We start from the raw sequence: 21107 nt of genomic DNA on the forward strand, positions 1-21107 counted from the left end.
AGGTTGTTTTTCATTAGTTCACTTTTTAAAGGACTGTATGTTTTTCCAGTGCTCCAAAATACTTTTAACACACAAAAACAACAAACAAAACTGAAAAGCTTCTGTAACCGATCATGGATCTTTGCATCGTTATGCTTTGATAATACCCTCTGCTATCTTGCGCTTACTTGTAGGGGTTTAGCAATTCTGTTTATGAAGTATACCCCACCTGTGCTGCGACCCTTTCACAAGCGCTACTCATACACAGTATATCCACATTACTGCTCCCACGGTACAGACACAGCAGCAAAGAAGCTGGAGGAAGGTACAATAACGAGCAGTGATACCATCAGGATTAGTGGTCCACTGTGTCTGCCCTGGTACAAATGTCTAGCGGAAGATCACCTCTATCAGGAGGAGCCTACTGTCCACAGGATACCATAACAAGAGAGAGCAAAGAATATGCTCCAAGAGAGAGCAAAGAATACGCTCAAACACCATGCCATGCCCTGGGTCACTCAACAGGCCAGTGGAAGAGCCAAGATTAAAACACACAGAAGCTCTTCAGACAGTGCTCTTCCCCGGGAAGGATTCCAGGCTCTAGATCCATAAGGAGGCCAAGCACTTACATACATAGATCTCATGGTGCAGGCGCACTCCCCTCAAAATACTAACAAAGGCCTCAAGTCTCCTCTGACAAACACATACCTGCTCATTCTTTGCCGTTACTCTAGAACATGATACATCTTTCTATTGCCCTTGCATTCCCATTTCAGACTGAAGGTTTGGCTTGAGCATTTTTAGTTAATTCTGAAGACTGGGAAATGCATATCTTAACTATTTCATTACTACTTCAGTAAATAGAATTTTTTAGATATAAAATTAGCTACATTTTTTCCAAAGCTTTAGCAACATTTCAAGAATGTGAGGCAAGATATACAGTTATTAAAAACAGGTATTTCCCAAGCCACTCACAAGTTTGCACAACTCAAAACACCAATACGTTCTCAAACGACTACATTCCATTTCTGTTTACAAAGTTCATTATTAATCTACTAATGCACGCAGGCAGAAGTGTACCTCCCTGCATCTTTCAGCTACCAAAAGAAGCATTTTGTGCAGGTCTTTCATGTTCCAAACTGTCTCTCATTATGTGTGGACTTTTCTTATAAACAAAGCACGAGAGAGAAGTTTTGCTGTTGCTTTTCTTTAGTACACTATATAGTAAAATCTGGAGCAGGTCAAAGGCTGGGATTTTTATTGTAAGAACAAGGTAAAAATTATTTCATTAGCTGACATATTCTTCTCTAATTATTTCCCAGCTACTCTGTGGCATCACTTTGAAGAACAGAATTATTCAAGACTGACTACATGAAAAGAGCACAGAAGGATGTATGTACTGGTGATGCAGCACCGAAAGAAGTAAAAGGAATATGTCAGCCCTGGGGGAGCTGATGGGGTATGTTAGAGGTGTTGGTGCACGTTGCGAGCAAAGGAGAATGCCAGTGGCTCAGGGAAGAAAGAAGGCAAGGCTGATCCCTCAATTCAGTGCTAATTCTTTATTTCTCTATCCTTCTTTTGGTCCGTCTTCCACAAACATACCCAGAACCTCTTTCCTGATAATTTATGCACTGCAACTTCTTTCAATTTCAAATCACACCTTCATCCTTGCCCAAAATAATCTTCCAACATCTTGCTTACAAGAGGATTTTTCATGAAGTACATTCATTTTTAAACCACTTTTTCTATGAACTCTCCCTATCATCCTCCACTGAAAACACTTTTCTGCGAAAGTTGGTTGTGGTACCGAGCCAAGTGGACATCCTGTCCCAAAACGCAAAGTAACAACCCTGTGTTTAGGAACTTAATTTTCAACTGACTAGCTACCAAGCTCATGGATATTAAATCATCGTATACTTGCGAAAATACAACAGTAGCTCTTAAACATTGATGTTTTGCAAAATTTTATCAAAGACGTTTATTAAGCTAAAAAAAAGAAGACTTTTTTTTAAAAAAAAAAGATAAAAGAAAGCAGAGGATCTAACATTTTGTGTTTTGTACCAGTCACCTAAACTCATAAGATGTTTTTTGTATTCCTTCCTCTGTCACTCATCTCATTTATTCTCCTTCATGGTGTAATCCCCCCTAGTGTCTTGTCTTGTCTACTGACAAGGCTGCAAGCTCTTCAGAGCAGGCACAATTGTCTTGCTTGCTATATAAATCAAGTTACATGCTAATGTTAAATTGTAATGTTTTGACAGGATTTTTAAGTTGAACCTGATTATATGAAACAATAGAATACTCTGATTTTTTTCCTGAAATTTTCTTCTTTTAAAAAAAAAAAAAAAAAGATACCAGAAGAGGAGAAGTAGGGGGTTTATTTCCCATCAGTTTTTTAACTTACTGTTTTCCTCCTACCTGTCTTTCAGGGACAGCAAGTGAAAAAAGTTTGAGGTCATGGAAGGAGAAGAAAAAAAGAAAACAGTGTAAAGAATATAAAGAGTAGGAAACAAAACCAAATTCTTAAATTGTAATTTCCAAAACCAGTATGCTAAACTAAGTTCCATGAAAAATACTGGAATTAACATTTCCATATAGTAGATTCTGCTGAATGAAAAGGAATTCTACATTATCTTCCCCCCATTTTTTACAAGCTCTAGAAAAAGCCACAATAATTTTACACTCAATATATCACTTAAGTATATTTATAATGAATAATCACAGCTAATGGCTGACAGGCAAGTCACTGCATCTCTTCTCACCATTCATTCATTCTCATTCTCATCCTCATCACCATTTTCCTTTTCGTTTTTTGGTGTGATGATGGACATTTAGAGAGCATAGTGGGAGGCTGTGAAAGACATAAGCAGTGTTCCCTGACTTATTGCTCTAGGCATCAAGGATTTAGACAAATAAGAAAAAGAGCATGAAGAAGATACCACCACTGGCTTCCAGAAGGAAATCCAAACCGGTTCACTGATTTTCTTTGAAAATAGTTACAGACAGCATTGACCAAGTGCTGACTACATGGGATTAGCTTATTGTGTATTTTAGAGAAATAACTCAGTTTACAGAAGGGATAGTTCTGGAGGGACTTAAAAGGACCCTTCCAGTTCCTATGAGAAGGTGATCACCAAGACAGGGTCAAGCTCCTCACAGCAGTGTTTGGTTGGAGGACAAGAGTCAATGGACAAAGTGAATCAAGAGAGGATCACATTTTCCCGATGAGGACAGCCAGATGCTGAAACAGGCTGTCAAAACAGGGTTGTGTAGTTTCTGTCCTTGAAGGTTTTCAGGCCCTGAACTGAATAAAGCTCTGAGTAACCTGGTTGTATCTCCTAGATGACCCTGTTTGGAGGAAGAGGTTGGACTACAGACCTCCTGAGATCCCTTCCAACCCGAATAATCCTATGATTTTTTTTTTTTAATTATTATACCTGTTCAACAAATGAGAGTCATTCAAAAGGTCTAAGGAAACCAAGGAAAGACAATGTATTTCCCCAGAGGTTTGTACATGCTCATGAATTTAAAAATCGTGACTTTAATTTTGTTGCCCAACTATCAATAGTAGTGCCGTAACACCAGAAACCTTTTACGGCCTAGAAACTGAACTGAAACTATCAGCCTGTTTTCACAGAACTCCATTATTTTGTTCGCCTGTTTTGCTTTTATTAGCATCATTGTGAGAAGCAACACATAGATCAGGGGCTATGGAATTCTTTCAGTTAGAAACAGTCTTTCAGAAACACTTAGTTGTGCTGTTAGTTTTTGAAGTCTTGATGCCTTCCGTTGCATTTGCAGCATTACAGAAGTGACACGTTCTCATGTATGCTAAAAGACAAAGTTGTTACCAAAAATTCCTCCTTTTTGCTGTTTCTATCCACAATGCTATTACTCTTTTCTTATCCTGGGGGGAACATGAGGGTTTAGTCATATGCTCATTCTTTTCCGAGGCATAAACAGTAGCCCTGAAAGATGACTAGCATCTTTATAAAGAAGCTACAGTATGTGGTCCTCACAACACATGGTTCCTATTTTTATCATTTTGATAAAAGCATAGCAATGTCAATATTTTTTCTTGTGATTTGGTGATTGTCAATGATCTGTATGTCAGCTGATACAGCTGACACAGTTAACAGAAATTAGTGCTCAGTCTCTTTAGAAACCAGACACATGGACACTGAGCACAAGAAACACTGTAAGACAGTCCACATGATACTCCATTAAACAATGAAACATGTGACTGACTAAAAAACAGAGATACATCAGCAAATTTCCCTGAGGAAGTTTATGGTAGTTAACTCCTAAACATTAATTTTATTGTACTCTACGAGGAACCAATTAACTGAGAGTTTCATTTTTATCGGACATCAGAATTATTTTTCAGCATATAGATGAACAGTAAATTCAGCATATTTTAATTTTATTAGGCTTGGCTTGTTCATCTCACACATTTTTGCCGATTTTAAGAGGTAATTAGGTATTTTATCAATAACTATGTGTGCATTATTTTATTTAGAACCCTTCCAGCAGCAACGAGCTGATATGTAGGATACATACAATGTACCTATTGTATATTCAGATTTTTCCCCCTAATTGGATATGATTGAAACAGTGATTAAAGTACTTTCAGAAAACCACGTGTTGATGACATCTGACTGAGAACACAATATGATTTGTTACAACAAATTATCCACAGGGGAGAGGAGGAATGGGCAAAGCAAAACAATTCTTTTTTTCCAAAATCTGGCGTATTTCCATAAAAATAACACAGGTATCAGCAAATAAAAGGCTACCTAAAAGCTTTCTTGAGAATTTGCAAATAACTTGGAAAATATATTTGGGGTCAATCCCACTTCCAGAAATAGAGAATCAGTAACTGTTTTTTCCTGAGAAACTCCTAAAAATCTCCATACAACTCTATTTCCTGCACACGTCAGTTTAGAAAATGAAGTATGTTGTTCTTCATGCTCCAGAGAAGAAGCTATCTGGAATTCAACATCCCCAATCATACTGAAATACCGCAGGGCCAATACAACACACCACACTGCTGTAAGTCAACATTCCACTTCCTTTTTAATGTGATCACCAAACGCTTGAAGAAGCAATGGAGTGCGGTTTCCAAAATTAATCTCACTTAGCACCATTAATTGGGGAGGACCCATCTTCTTTACGAAGTTTGGGCTATTCTGTGTCTTTTAGCGGAAAACTAATTGTAAACAATTGTAAACTGCAAATGTAGAACCACGGAAGTACCACAGGGAAGCATTCTGCCCCGGTGCATCCTGCTGCTTAAATGTGTTGAAGATACCCAATCTACCACTGTTCTCCGCCAAACTCTTCCTGCCCTTTCTGTAAATAGGTAGCCAGAAGCAGCCTCTTCTTCCCAAATCTTACTTCATTCCCTTTATTATCTCTTATACAGGAGAGACAATTTTCTCTTACGCCGCAGAGACATTCCACATGCAAATCTATATATATGTGCATTAATAGAAGGATTACACTACCTACAACTAAAAAGCAGTCTCCTCTGAGGCGGAACTATGCAGTTTTTAAAGGGCACAATACAAAACTTTTTCTCTTCTATCACTTACACTGTTTTTATACTTTCAGAGCACTTCACAAATATTAATGAGCTCTAAATAAATTCTAATTATTTCTATGAGTGGCCCTAGCAGATCTGTATCATCTGGTGTGAAATCTGACTTCAGTGAAGTCAACAGCAACAGCTCCTCAGACCTCAGCAGAGTTGACATTTCACTCACCACTGCTAAAATGCTGGGAGTCATGTAGATTATCTAGCAAGTATCACAAGTGGAGCTGAACTAGTAATAGTTGTAGTAACAAATGACAGGGTTAAGGAATGCTGGCTGAGAATAAAAGGAGAGGGGTTAAATGACCTGAGCCAATATGCATAGCCTAAATGTGGAAGAAGCTTTGCCCCAGTTTGGGAAACGGAATAATCAGGCTCTGTTTGGTTTCAACATCACCTGAAATGGAAGGTGCTCACCTGCTGCTAAAACCAATTCATATACTTGGGATACTGGGGTTAACTCCTAATACGTGCTCACACCACAGGTCACTTACTTAGTTAACACCCCACTCTTATACATCGACTCTTTATAAAGAGATTTGCATTATACATCTATATAAACACTACATATTAAGTGTATAATAAAATACATATAAAGAGGTTTGCATAAAAATCTAAATACTTAAATTCCAACTAGCATGCAGTGAATGGATAACCAGGTATGTAGCAAATAAGTAGGTAACCAGTATTTTTCTTGCTGGTCACGGAAAATATAGTCTATCACATACTGCCAACTTATTTTTCTCATAAAAGAAAATGCTTTGGTTGTAAACAATATTAAACATTTTAAACACCATGCAATGATATCTAGGTATGGAGGTTAAAAATCAACTGGAACCTTAGATTATGAATCTTTTTGTCAAGTAGAAATGTAGTGCTAATAGAAGTTCCTCCCTTTTTCTTTGCCAACTTTACCACCACACAATATGCCATAGAGAAAAAAGGGGAAGTGTCAACTTGTGTAAATTGTCCCTTATGTAATGCAAACCATCTGTTTAAAAAACAAAACAAAATGAAAAACCAAGCCACTCCCAAGCATGATCTGCTATGGAGAAAAAGAAAGAAAAGGAAATTTACTACATTGAATTGGAAGCCAAAGACCATGACCTGCCATGTAACCATGGAGAAAATATTTACCCCTCTCCTCCCTCTATTTACCCATTTTTGCAAAATATTTGGAGAAGTGTGACTACTTTGCTCTGCACATATTCAAGATTGATACATTGTATTCTATTGAGCATTTCAGCTGTCTACAATGTTTCCAATCAGGTGGGAACCCAAGCAGAGAAACCTCCTTGTTTTCAGTAACAGACAGAATAGCTCTCACACAGTGATACCACCACGGGGTCAGAAGGTCCCCCTGTGCCCAGCCACTGCAATCTGGTAGAGTATAGGAAGACAAAGTACTGTTGCCCTGTTCTTCTACTCTTCTTTAGGTATCTTCCATGAGAAGAATCTAAACGGACCCCTGCTATGAACTGTTATGACTATTTTTGTGTTATCTTCAGCCAAATCCTCAGAAAGGGAACTATGTGTGGAGAAAACAGTACTCTTCCCTTCCACAGTCTCTCTGGATAAGCTATTAGTCCATTGGGAAGCACTGGCTGAGGAACCCTCCCTCATATACTCTCTGAAACCACTGGGAGACATACATGTGACCTTCTATTGCTCTAGCATGGACAAGTGAATCAGAAAGCACTGAACATTTTGGTTTGGTTTCATTATCTAAGAACAAAACAGAAATAGTAGTATAACTAGATACTCATCACTTCTTCTCTTCACTGACCTCAAGGCCTGATCACACATTCTCTTCCAGCTGCAGGCTGAAAAGGCCACCATCTCCAGTCACAGCCCCCTGCCAAAGGTTACCACTGCGACCAAGCTGCTTGTTTCATCACTTCCCAACACGTTTCCATTGAAATGAGCCAGTTCAGTTTAAGCATTTTTAACAGGAAGGCCTTGCTATCCCAGCCTGGACAGAAGCACATTAGGTCGTGCTTAACCGAGAAGCTTCTCCAGCATGTCAGAAGTTAGAGGCACAGTGAGGAGCAACCAGAGACAGTTCACTCTTCAGCTACTTGGCCTGCAGGCAGAAGGTTGCAAGTAACCCAGTCACCAGGTGTGACCAATAGCACAACTGATGAGAGATCAGCAGTGCCTCAGACCACATGCTGCAGATTTTGAGATACTCTTTTGGAGATAGGACTTTTCAAAGAGGCAGGGCATGTAACAGTGTAAATGTCCCTTTGAGGGTGTCCCCAACCAGATACCCATAATCAAGGCACTCAGCACCATTAGTTAATTATGAAAATACTGGTTGTCACAATTCTCTCTTCCTTCTCCCCCAGATTTTCATATCTCCCTTTTTATTGAGAAACAATACATGAAAATTTTCATAGTTCTTGGTTCTTTGTGACTGGAACGGAATTGTCCCATGGAGTTTTTTATCGTCCCTACGTGCAGGTTGTTAATGCTAGTAAATAACAGAATCATCACTACAGAATTCCTATCGATCAACCATGAAAAATAATCCTAAAAATCTATCAGTCCAGACAAAAGGGCAGGTTTTCCAAAGGGACCAGGAAGATATGGAAGTGAGGTTCCATTGTCAAAATGTACATAAGCCAAATTCAAAACATATAATGGCAGTCAGGTAAAGATGCTGGTAGCAGGGTCTTCAGAAGTTCACGGGAAGGCCTTGTATCCAAACACAAAAGTGAAAGTTAGGCCTCTAATGTGCTGAGAAGCTGAGCAAATTAATCTGCTGTACTTTCCCTGCTGCAGTGCCACACTGGTACCCACTTTACCTCAATTTAGGCTATCACAGGTGACTGTACTAAAGTTTACAGTACAAAAATTTGCTAAACATCCCTGAGGCTTTATCCTTAGTGCCTTTGTGACTCTTCAAATGAAGATTTAGTCTCCTAAATCACTCAGGTGCTTTAGAAAATTTTATCCAAAGCTCTTTGGTTTACAATCCACCACATCTTTGCCAAAGGTACTGATCACAGAAGGGCAAGCAGAAAAGTGGGAGAAGTATGTGTCATGGCATGTCAAAAAGATTACTTAAGGTGAACATGTTATAGTTTTAAAGTAGCTATGTTCTTCATTGCTACAAGCTTTCTAGGTGTAGCTAGATCCATATATGCTTTTTTGTGTACACTAAACTGTGAGTGAAAAGAAAAAATCCTTTGGACTACTTATCACTTTTCCTCAGCCTCTCAGTCAAATTCAGTCAAACATGCCAGGGAATCACCAAACACAGAGCCGTCTTTTTCCACTGGCTTCTGCTCAGTCCTAGACCTTGGCATGCACTTAATTCCAAGCCTTACTGCCAGGAGCAGCAGCAACTTTGCTCTTTTTTCTTTTTCATTTTCAAGGTTATACAAACATGTAATGTCATATGTACTTCATGGATGTGAGGAGCTATAGGACTGTCTTACAGTTAATGTACATGCAGTGAAATGAAGGGAAAAAAACCCCTCAACTCCTTCTATCCACACCAGACTTCATTAACATGGAATTAATTTAATCTGCCAGATATATCTAATGGGGTGCTTTCCTGAACTTTTCCAGGCCTACAGTTGTGGTAGCATTCATATTCAGTGTGGCTTTCAGTTAAACATTCTGTAATGTGAATCACTACTATTCCCATTTGAGAGAGACTGACTGAAATCACTGGAAGAACTGAATGAGCCTATGCTTTGGCACTGCAGCTGCTGAGGGATGTGAAGTGTTTTGAACAGTAATTTTCAGTAGTGGTCCCAGTCTGTAAAATATTTGGAAAAGGGATTAGTGGCCAAAGAAACTCAAATTCGCATTCAAGTACTGTATCTACAATGTTACAGAAACTGAAAGAAATCTGAAATTATGGTATAAGCCAGTTTAACTGAAGGAATCTTTATATGTTCTAATTTTATGAAACTGCTGCAGTGGCAAGTGCTGAGTAACTCAAAACAACTGATGAATTCATGAGTTAGTCATTGATACAGGTGGACACACTGACATGGACATAATAAAGCTAAACACCCATGCTAGAGACAAAGAATGGTAGAACAGTCAAGTCCCAGATAACTCAGTAGGAAACTGATGTCAGAAGAGTTATACAAGCACAAATGCATGAAAACAACTCTACGAAATCCATGCTCTAGCTAAGGCTATTAATGGAAATGGAATTCCTTGATTATTCCTTAACTTGTATTTATTATCATCCTGTAGACAGGAACACGAAATCCTATTGAAGGCTTAAATAAAATTTAAAAAAAAATCTGGGGACTGTAGACAACAATACAAATCTTTCAAAGATTAAAAAAGGAGATGCTACATTTTTTAGTGTTAGGCTCTCGTAAATATACTCATAGTTTGTGTTAGTCCATCAAACTGAAAGGCATATGCTATCTTTGATCTCTGTAGAACCCCCGTTGAGATTAATGTGAGTTCTGTGTGAAGAAAGAGACTAGAATAGGCCTTCAGTTCACAAATAGTAAGCAGGCTGCTTCAGGAGAAAAACATATTTTCTTACAACAGTGTTGAAATTTATCAGGAAGTTTCCAATAGCTTCTCTTCAGATATATGTACGTATGTGTGGTTGTGAGCACGTTCACTTCTCAGAAAGATCTGTCATAAAGAAGGTACACAGATCCACTCTCTGTGTGTAATGTTTCACTGTTATGTTGAAACACATAAATCATCGCTGATAACCCTTTCTCATACGGCAACAACTAATCCTCTATTTTACACTCATCTGTGCAAATTAATGGCTTTGTCCATCAGGCTAGAGAGGTGATACTTTTATACAGGTTGGCATGAAATTTTGCCCTACACCCACTTCCAGCTAAAAAAATCTACAGGACTTACTGCATCCCGCTTTGTAGCTGAAACCAGGAGGAAGAAGGAATCCTTGCTGTGCAGCTGCTGCTAGGGTTCGTTGGTCTGGAGGGAATACGGGAATCATTAATGGAGGCAGCTGACCCTGGACCTGCTGAACAGGAGAGGGAAAATCAAACATGGAATTTTTTCCGGGGAAAATGTCTGCTTACATGCTTTCTCTTACTTCTGATCTGAGAGGTCAGGTTTGAATATGCTCCTCCATAATGGGGTGTTCCAGTAGCATCAACTATTCAGCCTCTTCTTAATTACCAAAGCACTTCATAGGAATTACATTAATCCAAAATAAATCGAAAGATTCCACTAACGCATATCTATATACCAATTAATTATTCCCCCCACAGCCCATAATGCCTCACTTCTCTTTGACTGCAGGTTGGGTTTTTCTTCTCTTTTATTGCACTGTGTAACAATATCTCTGTCTCAGGCAGTAGCTTTCACCCTGACTGAGCCCAAACACTAAGATCCATACACACAGAAGTACAAGTATGTGCATAAGTAGCGTACAGCCTAGTCAATACTATTTTTCTGCCCATATACATGCACTTATTTGTACATGTGAAAAGACAAAGTCTCAAAGATGGTAAGAAAAAAGGCTGAGACACTTTACTCACAAACAAAACACAGCTATGTCTGAAGTGTTAGCTGTTCAACTTTGCACAGCAACTGTACACAACCATGCAAGTCAGGAAATGGAAAATATTATATTGTAAGTGGATACTGCAGGGGACTTAAGACATTCAGAAATTAGTCATCAAACCTGGAAGTTGGCCATGGCACAATGTCTAATAAGATTGCTTTTACCCAGTTCTGTCAGAGTTTTTAATTGCTAGAAATGGACATCATCTTTGTGTTTCACACAGGTGACAAAAAGTTTGCTAGATTAAAATGTCAAATGGCTAGTTTTAATTAAAAAACCCCACTGTACTGACCAGATCAGTCAGTAAAGGGAGACTGACTCATTTTCTGAGAGGTCATCTAGTTTTTCAATGGCGCTGTGAAGCTGAGGCATCAGAGGTAGATATGTTATCAAAGACAAAAATTTTGTTTGTGGTCTGCAGCCTTAAGAAACATGGAGAATTAGAGTGTTGGTACACAAACTTCTTTGGCCAGAGGCATAAGAAGGTTATACTCCCTTTGTTATTGCCTGCATAGCAGAACTGGCAAAACAGAACCTGTACCAGCTCCTTGGATGCCATGGTTCAGACTAGCATCCTGAGTTTATTTTAATTTAATCTCCTGAAGATCCAGGAGATGTCTCAGTTCACCCAACATTTAGGAGACAGAATAGTGGTACAAAATTTGGGATGGCAACCTCTTTATGCCAGGACCTGTCAACACCTGTGTGTGTACTGACTGCATCTTTACAGTCTGAAACAATTTTCAAGGATGGAGTTCAAGAGTGCTGTTGATGGAAATTCTTGCAGTGGGAGATTAAGATTGGGACTGAAGCTAGAGTAGATGTAGCTCCACTCACTGAACTAACTTAATCCATTTTTTTCTACCCTAGTACTCTCCTATTCTGATCCTGTTAACTAGAAGACATACATACTTTTAACTGCATTGCTGGGGAATAAAAAAGTATAAAATGTGATTTTATTGCTATTCCCTCTCAGTCATCCTGGAACTGCCCAATGTCTGCCACTTCTTCATGTGTTTATTTTTGTTTTTGTTTGGTGGGTTTTTTTGGGTTTTTTTTTTGTTTTGTTTTTGTTTGGTTTTTTTTTTGTTGTTGTTGTTTTGTTTTTAAGACAAAGACAAAGTAACTGTATTCTTTTAGAACAAAAATGAACAGCCGTGTGGAATTTTTGCATAGTACTCTTCTTCGGCAAAAAGCCACAGAACTTTTTTTTAAATGGTTTCCAAGGATGAAAGTGACTTTGCCAAGCAAAGAAGCTTCAAAACAGGACTCAAAAACACTAATAGAAAGACAGATGGTTCTACTAAGAGCTTTGCTGCCAAAAAAAATGTTAAAAAAAAAGTGAAAAAAATGGAGTGATGTTATTGAAGCTGACTGCAAAGTTCTCTGATGACTGCAAATACTCTTGTCCCACTGCAAGTGTTAACTCTGCCTCCAGGGCTAATATAACTAAAGCACCACACACACACAAATTGTCATTGCCAAGCCCACAATGTAGCACAAGTCTGCACTTGATTCTAAGTGACTGCCAAATACACGAGCAAAACACCACACTGAAAAATTCCCATTTAGGAAAACATTTACCAGGAACATGCCCTTTCTTCTTAACTCTGACTGCTGCCTTTCACTTTTTCAAATCGCTGCTCCTCTTTATCTCTCCAAGGGGCCTTATACCCACTAATTTCAAATGACACAACCCTGGTTGTGTTAAGGACATGAGAACTATAGAGTGATGAGGATGGTTTGCATGGATACAGAAATAACGCAGTCAAAACAATGTGATTTTCATTCCAGGACGGAATGTATGTAGCACCACTCAAACAACTACACTTCATTCCCTCCCAAATACAAATAAGTGTAAATATTAGTTTATTTTAATCCAATTACCTGACACAATACAATATAAATTACGGACTTGTAATTTATTTTATGGCTCATTTAACTACTACATCTTAACTTTTGTTATGTTTATTATTATTACCTAGAATTGCTAGGATATAATTGTTTCAAGTGGCACAGAACACAGGCCCTCCTTCTGAGATTTACATGAAGGGCATTTTCCTTTTTTTTGTTTGTTTTTTTTTTAAGCTCTTACTACATCAGTTACATCTCTCACAAATGTTTTTTTGTTGTACAGTTTACATACTTTCCAATGTTTTCTTGACAGTAACTTGTTGATACTGTATTTCTAATTTGAACATAATGGACTACAATCCGAGCTATTTTTCAGGTCCTTCATATTTGTTCTGCTAACAGACTTATATATGTCCATAAAAAGAAACACATCTTTAACAATCTAAAAATGCATATAGCTGTCAAGATTCTCCACTTGTCAGTCTCTCTACATGATTACGTCTTCTTAGTTATAATTTCCTAGAGGCAAAAATTGTAGTTGAAATCCTCACAAAATTCCCAAATGGATTTAACGGGCTACAATTTCTCATTGTAACTCCTTATCTACTTTATGATGTTAGCCTGGATGATACAGATAAAATCATTCAAGGGCATGTTTTTTAACTATAAATACTATTGCCATGATGTCAACTGATCACACAGTTCCCTAATCTTTCTTTTAATTTGAATGCCATCACCATGTTATCCAATCAACCAGAAGTATTCTTGTACTGTGTCACAAAGTGTAGCAGCATGGTATGCACAGAAAAGGCATATGTTGTACATAAAATAACAAAGAAAACAAACTGAATGTCATGAGAGCCGTAATATTCTATACAATCAATTCACTACTTAAGGAATTCATACTTTCAGTCACATATCTCTGACAAGTAATTTGGGGCAAGAAGGAAGCCCATGCTGCAATGAAAGACATAAACCATACCACTTGACATTTAGTTTATGAGAAATAAATCCCCTTAAGAAAACAGATACACAAGAGTTCAAGCAGTCCAGGAAAGTAAAGGGTCTCTGATTCATAATGAGGACAGTAAGTCATCTTCTGAAACAGCAGAGTATTTTAGGAGTGGAAGAAACTGCAACCAAGTTTAACCTAGAGTCTAAATCAAAATCAGGGACCCTTCATATCTGTCACCAACAATCCAAAAAGGAGACTACCCATGAAGACTGATGGACTGAAAAAACCGTATAAGCACATGAGAAACAACTAATAGTATATCTACTGTCCAAGTGGGAAACTGAGGCACCCACAGTTTCCTGGAGAGACTTTTGATTTTGGGAGGTGCCTCACTGTATCTTTATTTGTTTCAGTGCCTTTGACAAATCTGCCCTTAAATGACTTATCCTTATCAAAAGAAATTTCTTAGCAAACTTGGAACCGATCCAAGTTGTTGAAGCCTGGGCCAGCATCTTCACAAATCTGTGCACGTCCTTTATGACTTGACCATAACAAATCCAACTGCACAAAGACGTGCATCCAGTGTAGCCACAGCTAGGTTCCCAGCATTCCCAGCTCCATTATAACTTTAGTATTTCCGCCTAAATTCTGGGCTCCTACCAACCTTTAGGAACATACTATGGTTACCACAGCTACCTAAGGACTAAGCAGTATGTTTTTAACAGTTACCCCTACTGTTTGTTACTACCTCCTGCTGTGACTTACATAAATTTAGATTGCAAACACTTGACAACTACAGTTCTACTTTATTTTCTGTAAATGTCACGTGCACTTTGCGTCACTGTATGCATGGTTACAAAGACAAAATAGCTGAAGGAAGCATTAAGGTTGCAAAGTTAGGCATTCAAGACTTAGGAAATGCCAGAATCAGGATAGCATGCATGACATTGCTTTGGTCCTTTATGCCCATGCATCCTGACAGAGTCTTTAATTAAAAGTTCACAATTTCCCCCCTTCACATGACTCTTGCTTAATCTAGCAGGCTTTTAATATCTCTCAAGTAACATAAACCCATAGTTTCAACAAATTTAAGCCCCTAACATAGCAGCTGCTATTAGTTTTATTTGTTTTATCTTTATACACTTCCACCAATTTCATTTCCGCAGTTGCTCATTACATGTTTATTAGCATAAACTTTTATATAAGTTTTCCTCTCTCCAAGGTAAATATCTTAATACATTTCCTGGCATCCATATGTAACATTTTCCACTGAGGAGCGAATACTGCTCTTCCACCCACCTCTAATTCTTCAGAAACTATTCTATCCGCTTTGGTGAGACTGGTGACAGAGTAACAAATTACTCAGTGTGAATAAGAACGGCTGCTAAAAGCAACACTCACTTCTCTACAACCTGACAAAACTCTGAGCAGTACTTTACTCTTGAGCTGTTTAGAAGACGCCCTTCAACCACTGTATGAGAATCTTTGCTGAAGTGATCTCTTACATGGCTTCTTCATGTAGCAGTGTGGCTAATTTTTAGTTGCATTTGAGTTACTCTCAGCTGCCTCAAAGAAGTTCAGGTTTTTCGTTCCTTGAACAGTGGATGCACATGAGTGATTCTATTAACTTCAAACTGTTGTATGAATATCTTCTTGCCTGTGACTTGTTTATAAGTTAAGCATCTCTTCTACTGTATATGAAAGAATGTAATGTACATTTAACATGCAATAACTTAAATCTGTCCTTCAGAAATGACATGTTTAATTGCATCAGTTCCCCTTCCTCCAGAAACACTTGGCTCATGGTGCTGCACACTATGCTGAAGGACCGGATTCTTTAATTAGCATATGTGTTGGCCATCTCTTTCTCTCTCCCTCACACCCCCCTACATCTATCTTAAGGGAAATAAAAATATATGTCCTCATATAACTACAATCTGCTATTTTCCCTTACAGTGACGTTTAAAATAAGAAAAGTAAATGTTGTTCTCATTCTCTTCCCTACATCAGTTCCCTAAATCGACATAAGTGTGTCCTAAATCTATACGGCAGGGAGCCTTGCCTATCCTAATGTAATGTAATGATCACTCTCCTGCTGAGTTTGAGGTGGCTTTTTATGGGGTGCTTAGCGAGTGCTTAAGACACAAAATAGAAGGTGGATGCCAAGAAGCAGAGATGCAGAGAGGAAGACACTGAGGAGACACACAGCACGCCCACTCCACCCCATGCTCTGACCAAACACTCTGCCTTTACTACCAAGGAACAGCTCTCTCATCTGCCAGACATACTGCTACAGGGGATCCAGACAAAGGATTTTGTGAAGGTTTTCTCTTCCTGATTTCTACCTGAAAATTCTTCTGCAGTGGATTTAGTGGCCCTAAATATTATTCTTCCCTTTGCTGCATGAGGCTTACACAGTTCATACCAATATTTACAAAAATTCGTCCTATCTGAGTACCTCAGTTCATTCAACAGTAGCACCTCACAGATCACAATTGTTTGGAAGCAGTGATAGTGATTGTAGAAAAATCATGCTCTTATAGTGGTAATCTTTTAAGAAGAATAAAAAAGGCTATTTAGGGAGACACCCCCATGCCCCCATAACAACTCTACTAGCATAGAAGAGCTCTATTTGGAGTGATAGTGTGGAAAAACTTAGTTTGATGGAATATGGAGACAATCGTTAACAGGTAATGCTTGGTATGAATGCAACTTGGCTGAAGGAAAACACAAGGAACAAACTTTCAGAAAAACTGAAATGCATCTCAGAGAATAACATAAACATTTTTCATTTTAAAAAAGCAAGGCTTTTTATGCTGGAAACTTTCTCTCTTTGCTCAGTCCTGCGAGAGAATCCAGGTGTCACTACCAGCATCCATCTCAAATTCATCTCATTATAAAGTCTGTAAGTACTACTAAGTGAACACATGCTTAGCCTTTTTAACTGAAGTGCAGAGAAGTGCCTTCAACTGCTAAATAATACAGACAGTAGCTGTTTCCATGTCGATAACTTGCTTCCAAAGGCTTACCTCCTCCACTTCATCCTACAGAACAAAATGCGCTGGTGAGAGACAAACACCTCCAACAGCACTTTGAAGGACATATGCCGAAAGGACCTTTTGCATTAAGAAACATCTCTTGAATACTTCCAAAGCAAAAAGCAGTATACTTACTCATTTATGCAACTTAAATAAAGAACTTTAGAATACTTCTTTTATATTTGATTTGGTATAGAAAGAAAAGGGAAAAGCAGTAAGATGACTTTTTCCCATTTGGGATGATGTGTAAGAAGAAGCATGCTTGTGCCACTTAGCATGTAAGTTATCTAGAGGGCAATTCTGCCACAACGGCATTTGAGCAAATAGCCCAACAGAAAAGGAAGAAGCTACCTGAAATAAAAAGAACACAAACTGTAATTCATTCCAATATGCAGCGGTTTTCAGTCAAAAGCCTAAGGGTTCATGCAGGAATGGCTGCTCCAGGCTACATAACACCCCAGTGTGTGTGTGTGTGGGTCCTCTGGCAAAACCAGGACTTTCAGAGCAAGCTACTGTAATTCAGGCAACAGCTACACTGCAAGACTGAAGTGCACTCTCAAAAGATCCCTCTCTAATCCAAGCTCAAGAGCAACACTCAAAATAATTTGCTCTTTCCTTTTTATCGAAGAAAAAGATCAATTGATTGAGCCATTTGTTTCACGAAGAGGTTAAAGTTAGCAGAGGACACAAAATCAGCTTTTGAGGTATGACAAGTGTTTGAGCCAAAATGACCTATTTCACCTTACTTAATATTCACACAAACACTATGTTTCTCATGCCATAGCTTCCAAGCACCTAGGTTCCTTGTTTAAATGTTAGTACCCTTCCTTGAAGAATAAGCCAGGACTATAAGGAAAACCTGCCATAAACTTGCAGCTGTCAAAACTGCTGGTTTATACAGTATATTGTCCTCCATTTGTATTTTTGCTAGCTAATAGCAACTTGCTCCTAAATACAACTGTCAAGTAGCAAGAGTTAATCTGCAAAGTCACTCCTTTCAAACTGGAAAATCTATGAGCTTAGATTAATGACTGATGCTACCTCACAGTGTATGATGGAGCACACAGTTTCCAGATGCTTGGTTAATGCTTTTCCCAGTGAGGTCTGGACCAGTGCTGATCACTCTAGCAGTAAGCTGTTCAGCGTAACATTTGTCAGTGAAAAGAAAACAGGTGTGAGATTTCCTGATGTGTTTTAAAAGACAGCATGTAGGATAATTTCTTGAGCTGCACATGTGTACTGCTTTTACAGTTAGCTGATGTTTCATATATTGGTTCAGTTGTTCAAATTGTAATGAACTACAGGGGTTTTTGTACATGTTGTAAAGAATCAAGGACAAAAATAAGTATACTTCCCTTGTCCTTGTTCATATCAGCCTCCCAGAAGTCACCTGTATATAGTTTCCTTCTGATTTTCCAGATTCTGTTTAAAAAGACTGAAGTGGCTGGGTTTTGTGCATGTGTGCTAACCCAGATCTTTTTCTTTTTAAAGTCACTTCTTTGGTATACCTAGCGCTCACATTTTACCAGATCAGAAGTCTTTGTGCAACAGTATCACGGACTGCTGTCAAAAGAGCTCTGGAAAGAAGGTTCAGTAGTAACTACTGCTGCAGAGGAAGCGGAGAAGAGCAAACAGGACTGTTTGTGTCAGCTCTGTGTTTGGTTCTATTTGCTGTTTCTATTTGAGGCTGTTAGAAACAGTGCGACATGTACAACAGTGAAAAGGTGTGCTGAATCTAGAGGACTTTTCCTGTAAGAGCACAGGGTTTTTTAAACATATAGAAGGTTGACTCTGCAAATCTCAACATTATTAATCAACGGGTAGACTACAAGAACAAGTAGGAATGGGAAGCAAGGCTCAGCACTAGTGTGGGACCTAGAAAGGAGGGGAGAAAAGGAAGAGGAATCCTGCAAAAATGTCTTGAAGAACTTCAGTGAATGTTGGAAGTGAACAGATTCAGGTAAGGAAATAAACTGTAGTATTACATGCCAGCACAGGCAGCAAGTCTGGCTGCTTTTTGACAGCCAAATTCCGTGAGCTAGGAGAAATGCCCCAATTTGCTATCTCTTCAGGCCTTTTGAGGTGCCTTTGGGCTCATCTTGACCCAAAGTATTGTGTATGTTTTCATGCAAAGGATGCAAACAAGACCATAAAATGCTTGGATATAAACCTGCCCAAGATGGTTTTCAGGTTCAGAATGCAGCTTAGGTAAAGAAACATATTTATTCTAATTGTGGTTCTTACTCCTATGTAGACTGAAGTGATGCAGTTTTTGGGGTGCGAACTTACTAAAGATTTCTTTGGTGCAGTTTCCCCAAAAGATCAAGAAATGGGTGGCAAGAGCCATGCTGATGCCATTATGCTGGCAAGTCTGACTGGTATTTTTTGTCATATAAAGTTATTCAGAGGCATCTGTGTTAAGGCCAGCTGCCACCCCTCCCCCTTTACCCACTGTTAGTTTTTTCCATAACATGTTCAAACACCAGTAACTCATCACTTTGATGTATAAATTGCAGTAATATTTTTCTGTCTACTGTTCCAAGAAAATAATTTTTTAACCTCTGAAACATGGAGAACAGTTCTAATATGGAAACCACTTATTTAAGATGGTGTATGGTAATGGAAACCACTTATTTAAAATGATGTATGGTAAAGTACAAATTCATGAACAGATCAGTATCCTAAACCACTAATAGTGGACTGCCTTCCTTAAGAGACTCATGATTTTATTAATGACCCTAAGGCACTTCTGGAGAAAGGCTGTGAATCACAGGTAGTACTCAGCCCACTGTTCACTCACTGCTTGATGAAATGAGGGGCTATAAAGTAAGAGAGGATGAAATATTAAGAAAGTGGGTATGCTGTGGTATTTCAGTGGAAAGTAAAAGGTTTGCAAGGCAAGCCCATCTCTCATCCTAGCCTTCCTTCATCCCTACCATGGTAGCCATGGTAAGTACCAGTAATGGGAAGTGACAGGTCCTTAAAGCTTTCCTCTGTTACTGAAATGATACCTCCCCCTCTAACGCTCTTCCACTATACTATCACCACAATCTGGCCTTCTATTTCAACTCTTTCACTGCCACTCGTAATGAGTCACCCATGACACACTGACTGTAATGATTCTATACATAATTACACTAAAATATTTAAATCTCATCAACTAATATGAAACAATTCTACTTTATAGCCCTTAATACAGAAATCTTGCTTACTCAAATTAGTTGACACAGAAGACAAAGAGATCATCAGAATTCTGCCTTACAGTAACTATTTTTTTGTTTTGGTTTGGGTTTTTTTTTGTGCAGATTGCCTTAACATGATTTAAAGTAACATTACTATAGAGAGAAGAAGGGGTATTCTTTCAAACAAACCCCTAAGGTTTCAAGATGTGTTTTTCACTCAGTATCTCTGACAAGTGGAAGATCATTAATTAAAACAAACACAACAATTTTAACATGTAGGCGGTGGGCAAGAAACAGAGGTTATTTAATATCATGCGGTGGGAAGAAATTCAAAACCCATTTGGCTGCTGAATAGTGCAATGGTATAAACAAACATGAAAGTCCTATCGAAGTCATCCACTTAAAATCATACCATCTAGAAAGACAGAGAAAAAATAGACATAAAGGACTCAGAAAACAAATTCTGCACTAAAAGTCTGTGCCTCCTCTTGCTTTCTTTAAATGGAAAAGCTGAGTGACATAGTTAATAAAACCATATACAATCTAATACAGTACAGGGAAAGAAACATTCCTCATGGCATGATCAGTGTAGACTTTGGCAGAGCTGGGTCTGCTCTGAAAATCTTAAGACTTAAATCCACTGATTAATCCCTTTGAATGCCCTCTCTTTCCCCCAATTTTATTATCATTAAATCAGATACATGTTTCAGTGTAAGTCTGGTTTCCAGTGACATCAGTTTTGGAGCACTAGTTGCTACAACAACTCAATGTAATTCTTTCCTGAAGGTGGTATTATTATTATCATTATTATTATAATTATTATTATTATTATTATTGTTGTTGTTGCTGCTGCTGTTGTTATTGTTGTTGTTATTATTACCATCATCATCATCATCATTATCATCATTATCATCATTATCACTATTGTTGTTGTTACTATTGATATTATATTTTTATTGCTTTCTACATGGTCTCAAAA

The 21107-nt window shown here is 38.3% G+C and overlaps 1 protein-coding gene across 12 annotated transcripts in view; it reads right to left on the reverse strand.

Moving 5' to 3' along the window:
* SOX5 (SRY-box transcription factor 5) overlaps window positions 1–21107 on the reverse strand; it is a 602225-nt gene that overhangs the window by 93516 nt on the left and 487602 nt on the right. For 8 of the 12 annotated variants that reach the window (XM_055711618.1, XM_055711620.1, XM_055711625.1 and 5 more), the window contains one exon: window positions 10430–10553. In XM_055711618.1, the coding sequence (XP_055567593.1) occupies window positions 10430–10553 (124 nt within the window). The remainder of the gene's footprint in view (window positions 1–10429; window positions 10554–21107) is intronic. The other 4 variants (XM_055711623.1, XM_055711621.1, XM_055711617.1 and 1 more) reach the window with 1 other exon arrangement.

This window comes from Falco cherrug, chromosome 5, assembly GCF_023634085.1.
Source record: "Falco cherrug isolate bFalChe1 chromosome 5, bFalChe1.pri, whole genome shotgun sequence".
NCBI lineage: Eukaryota > Metazoa > Chordata > Aves > Falconiformes > Falconidae > Falco > Falco cherrug.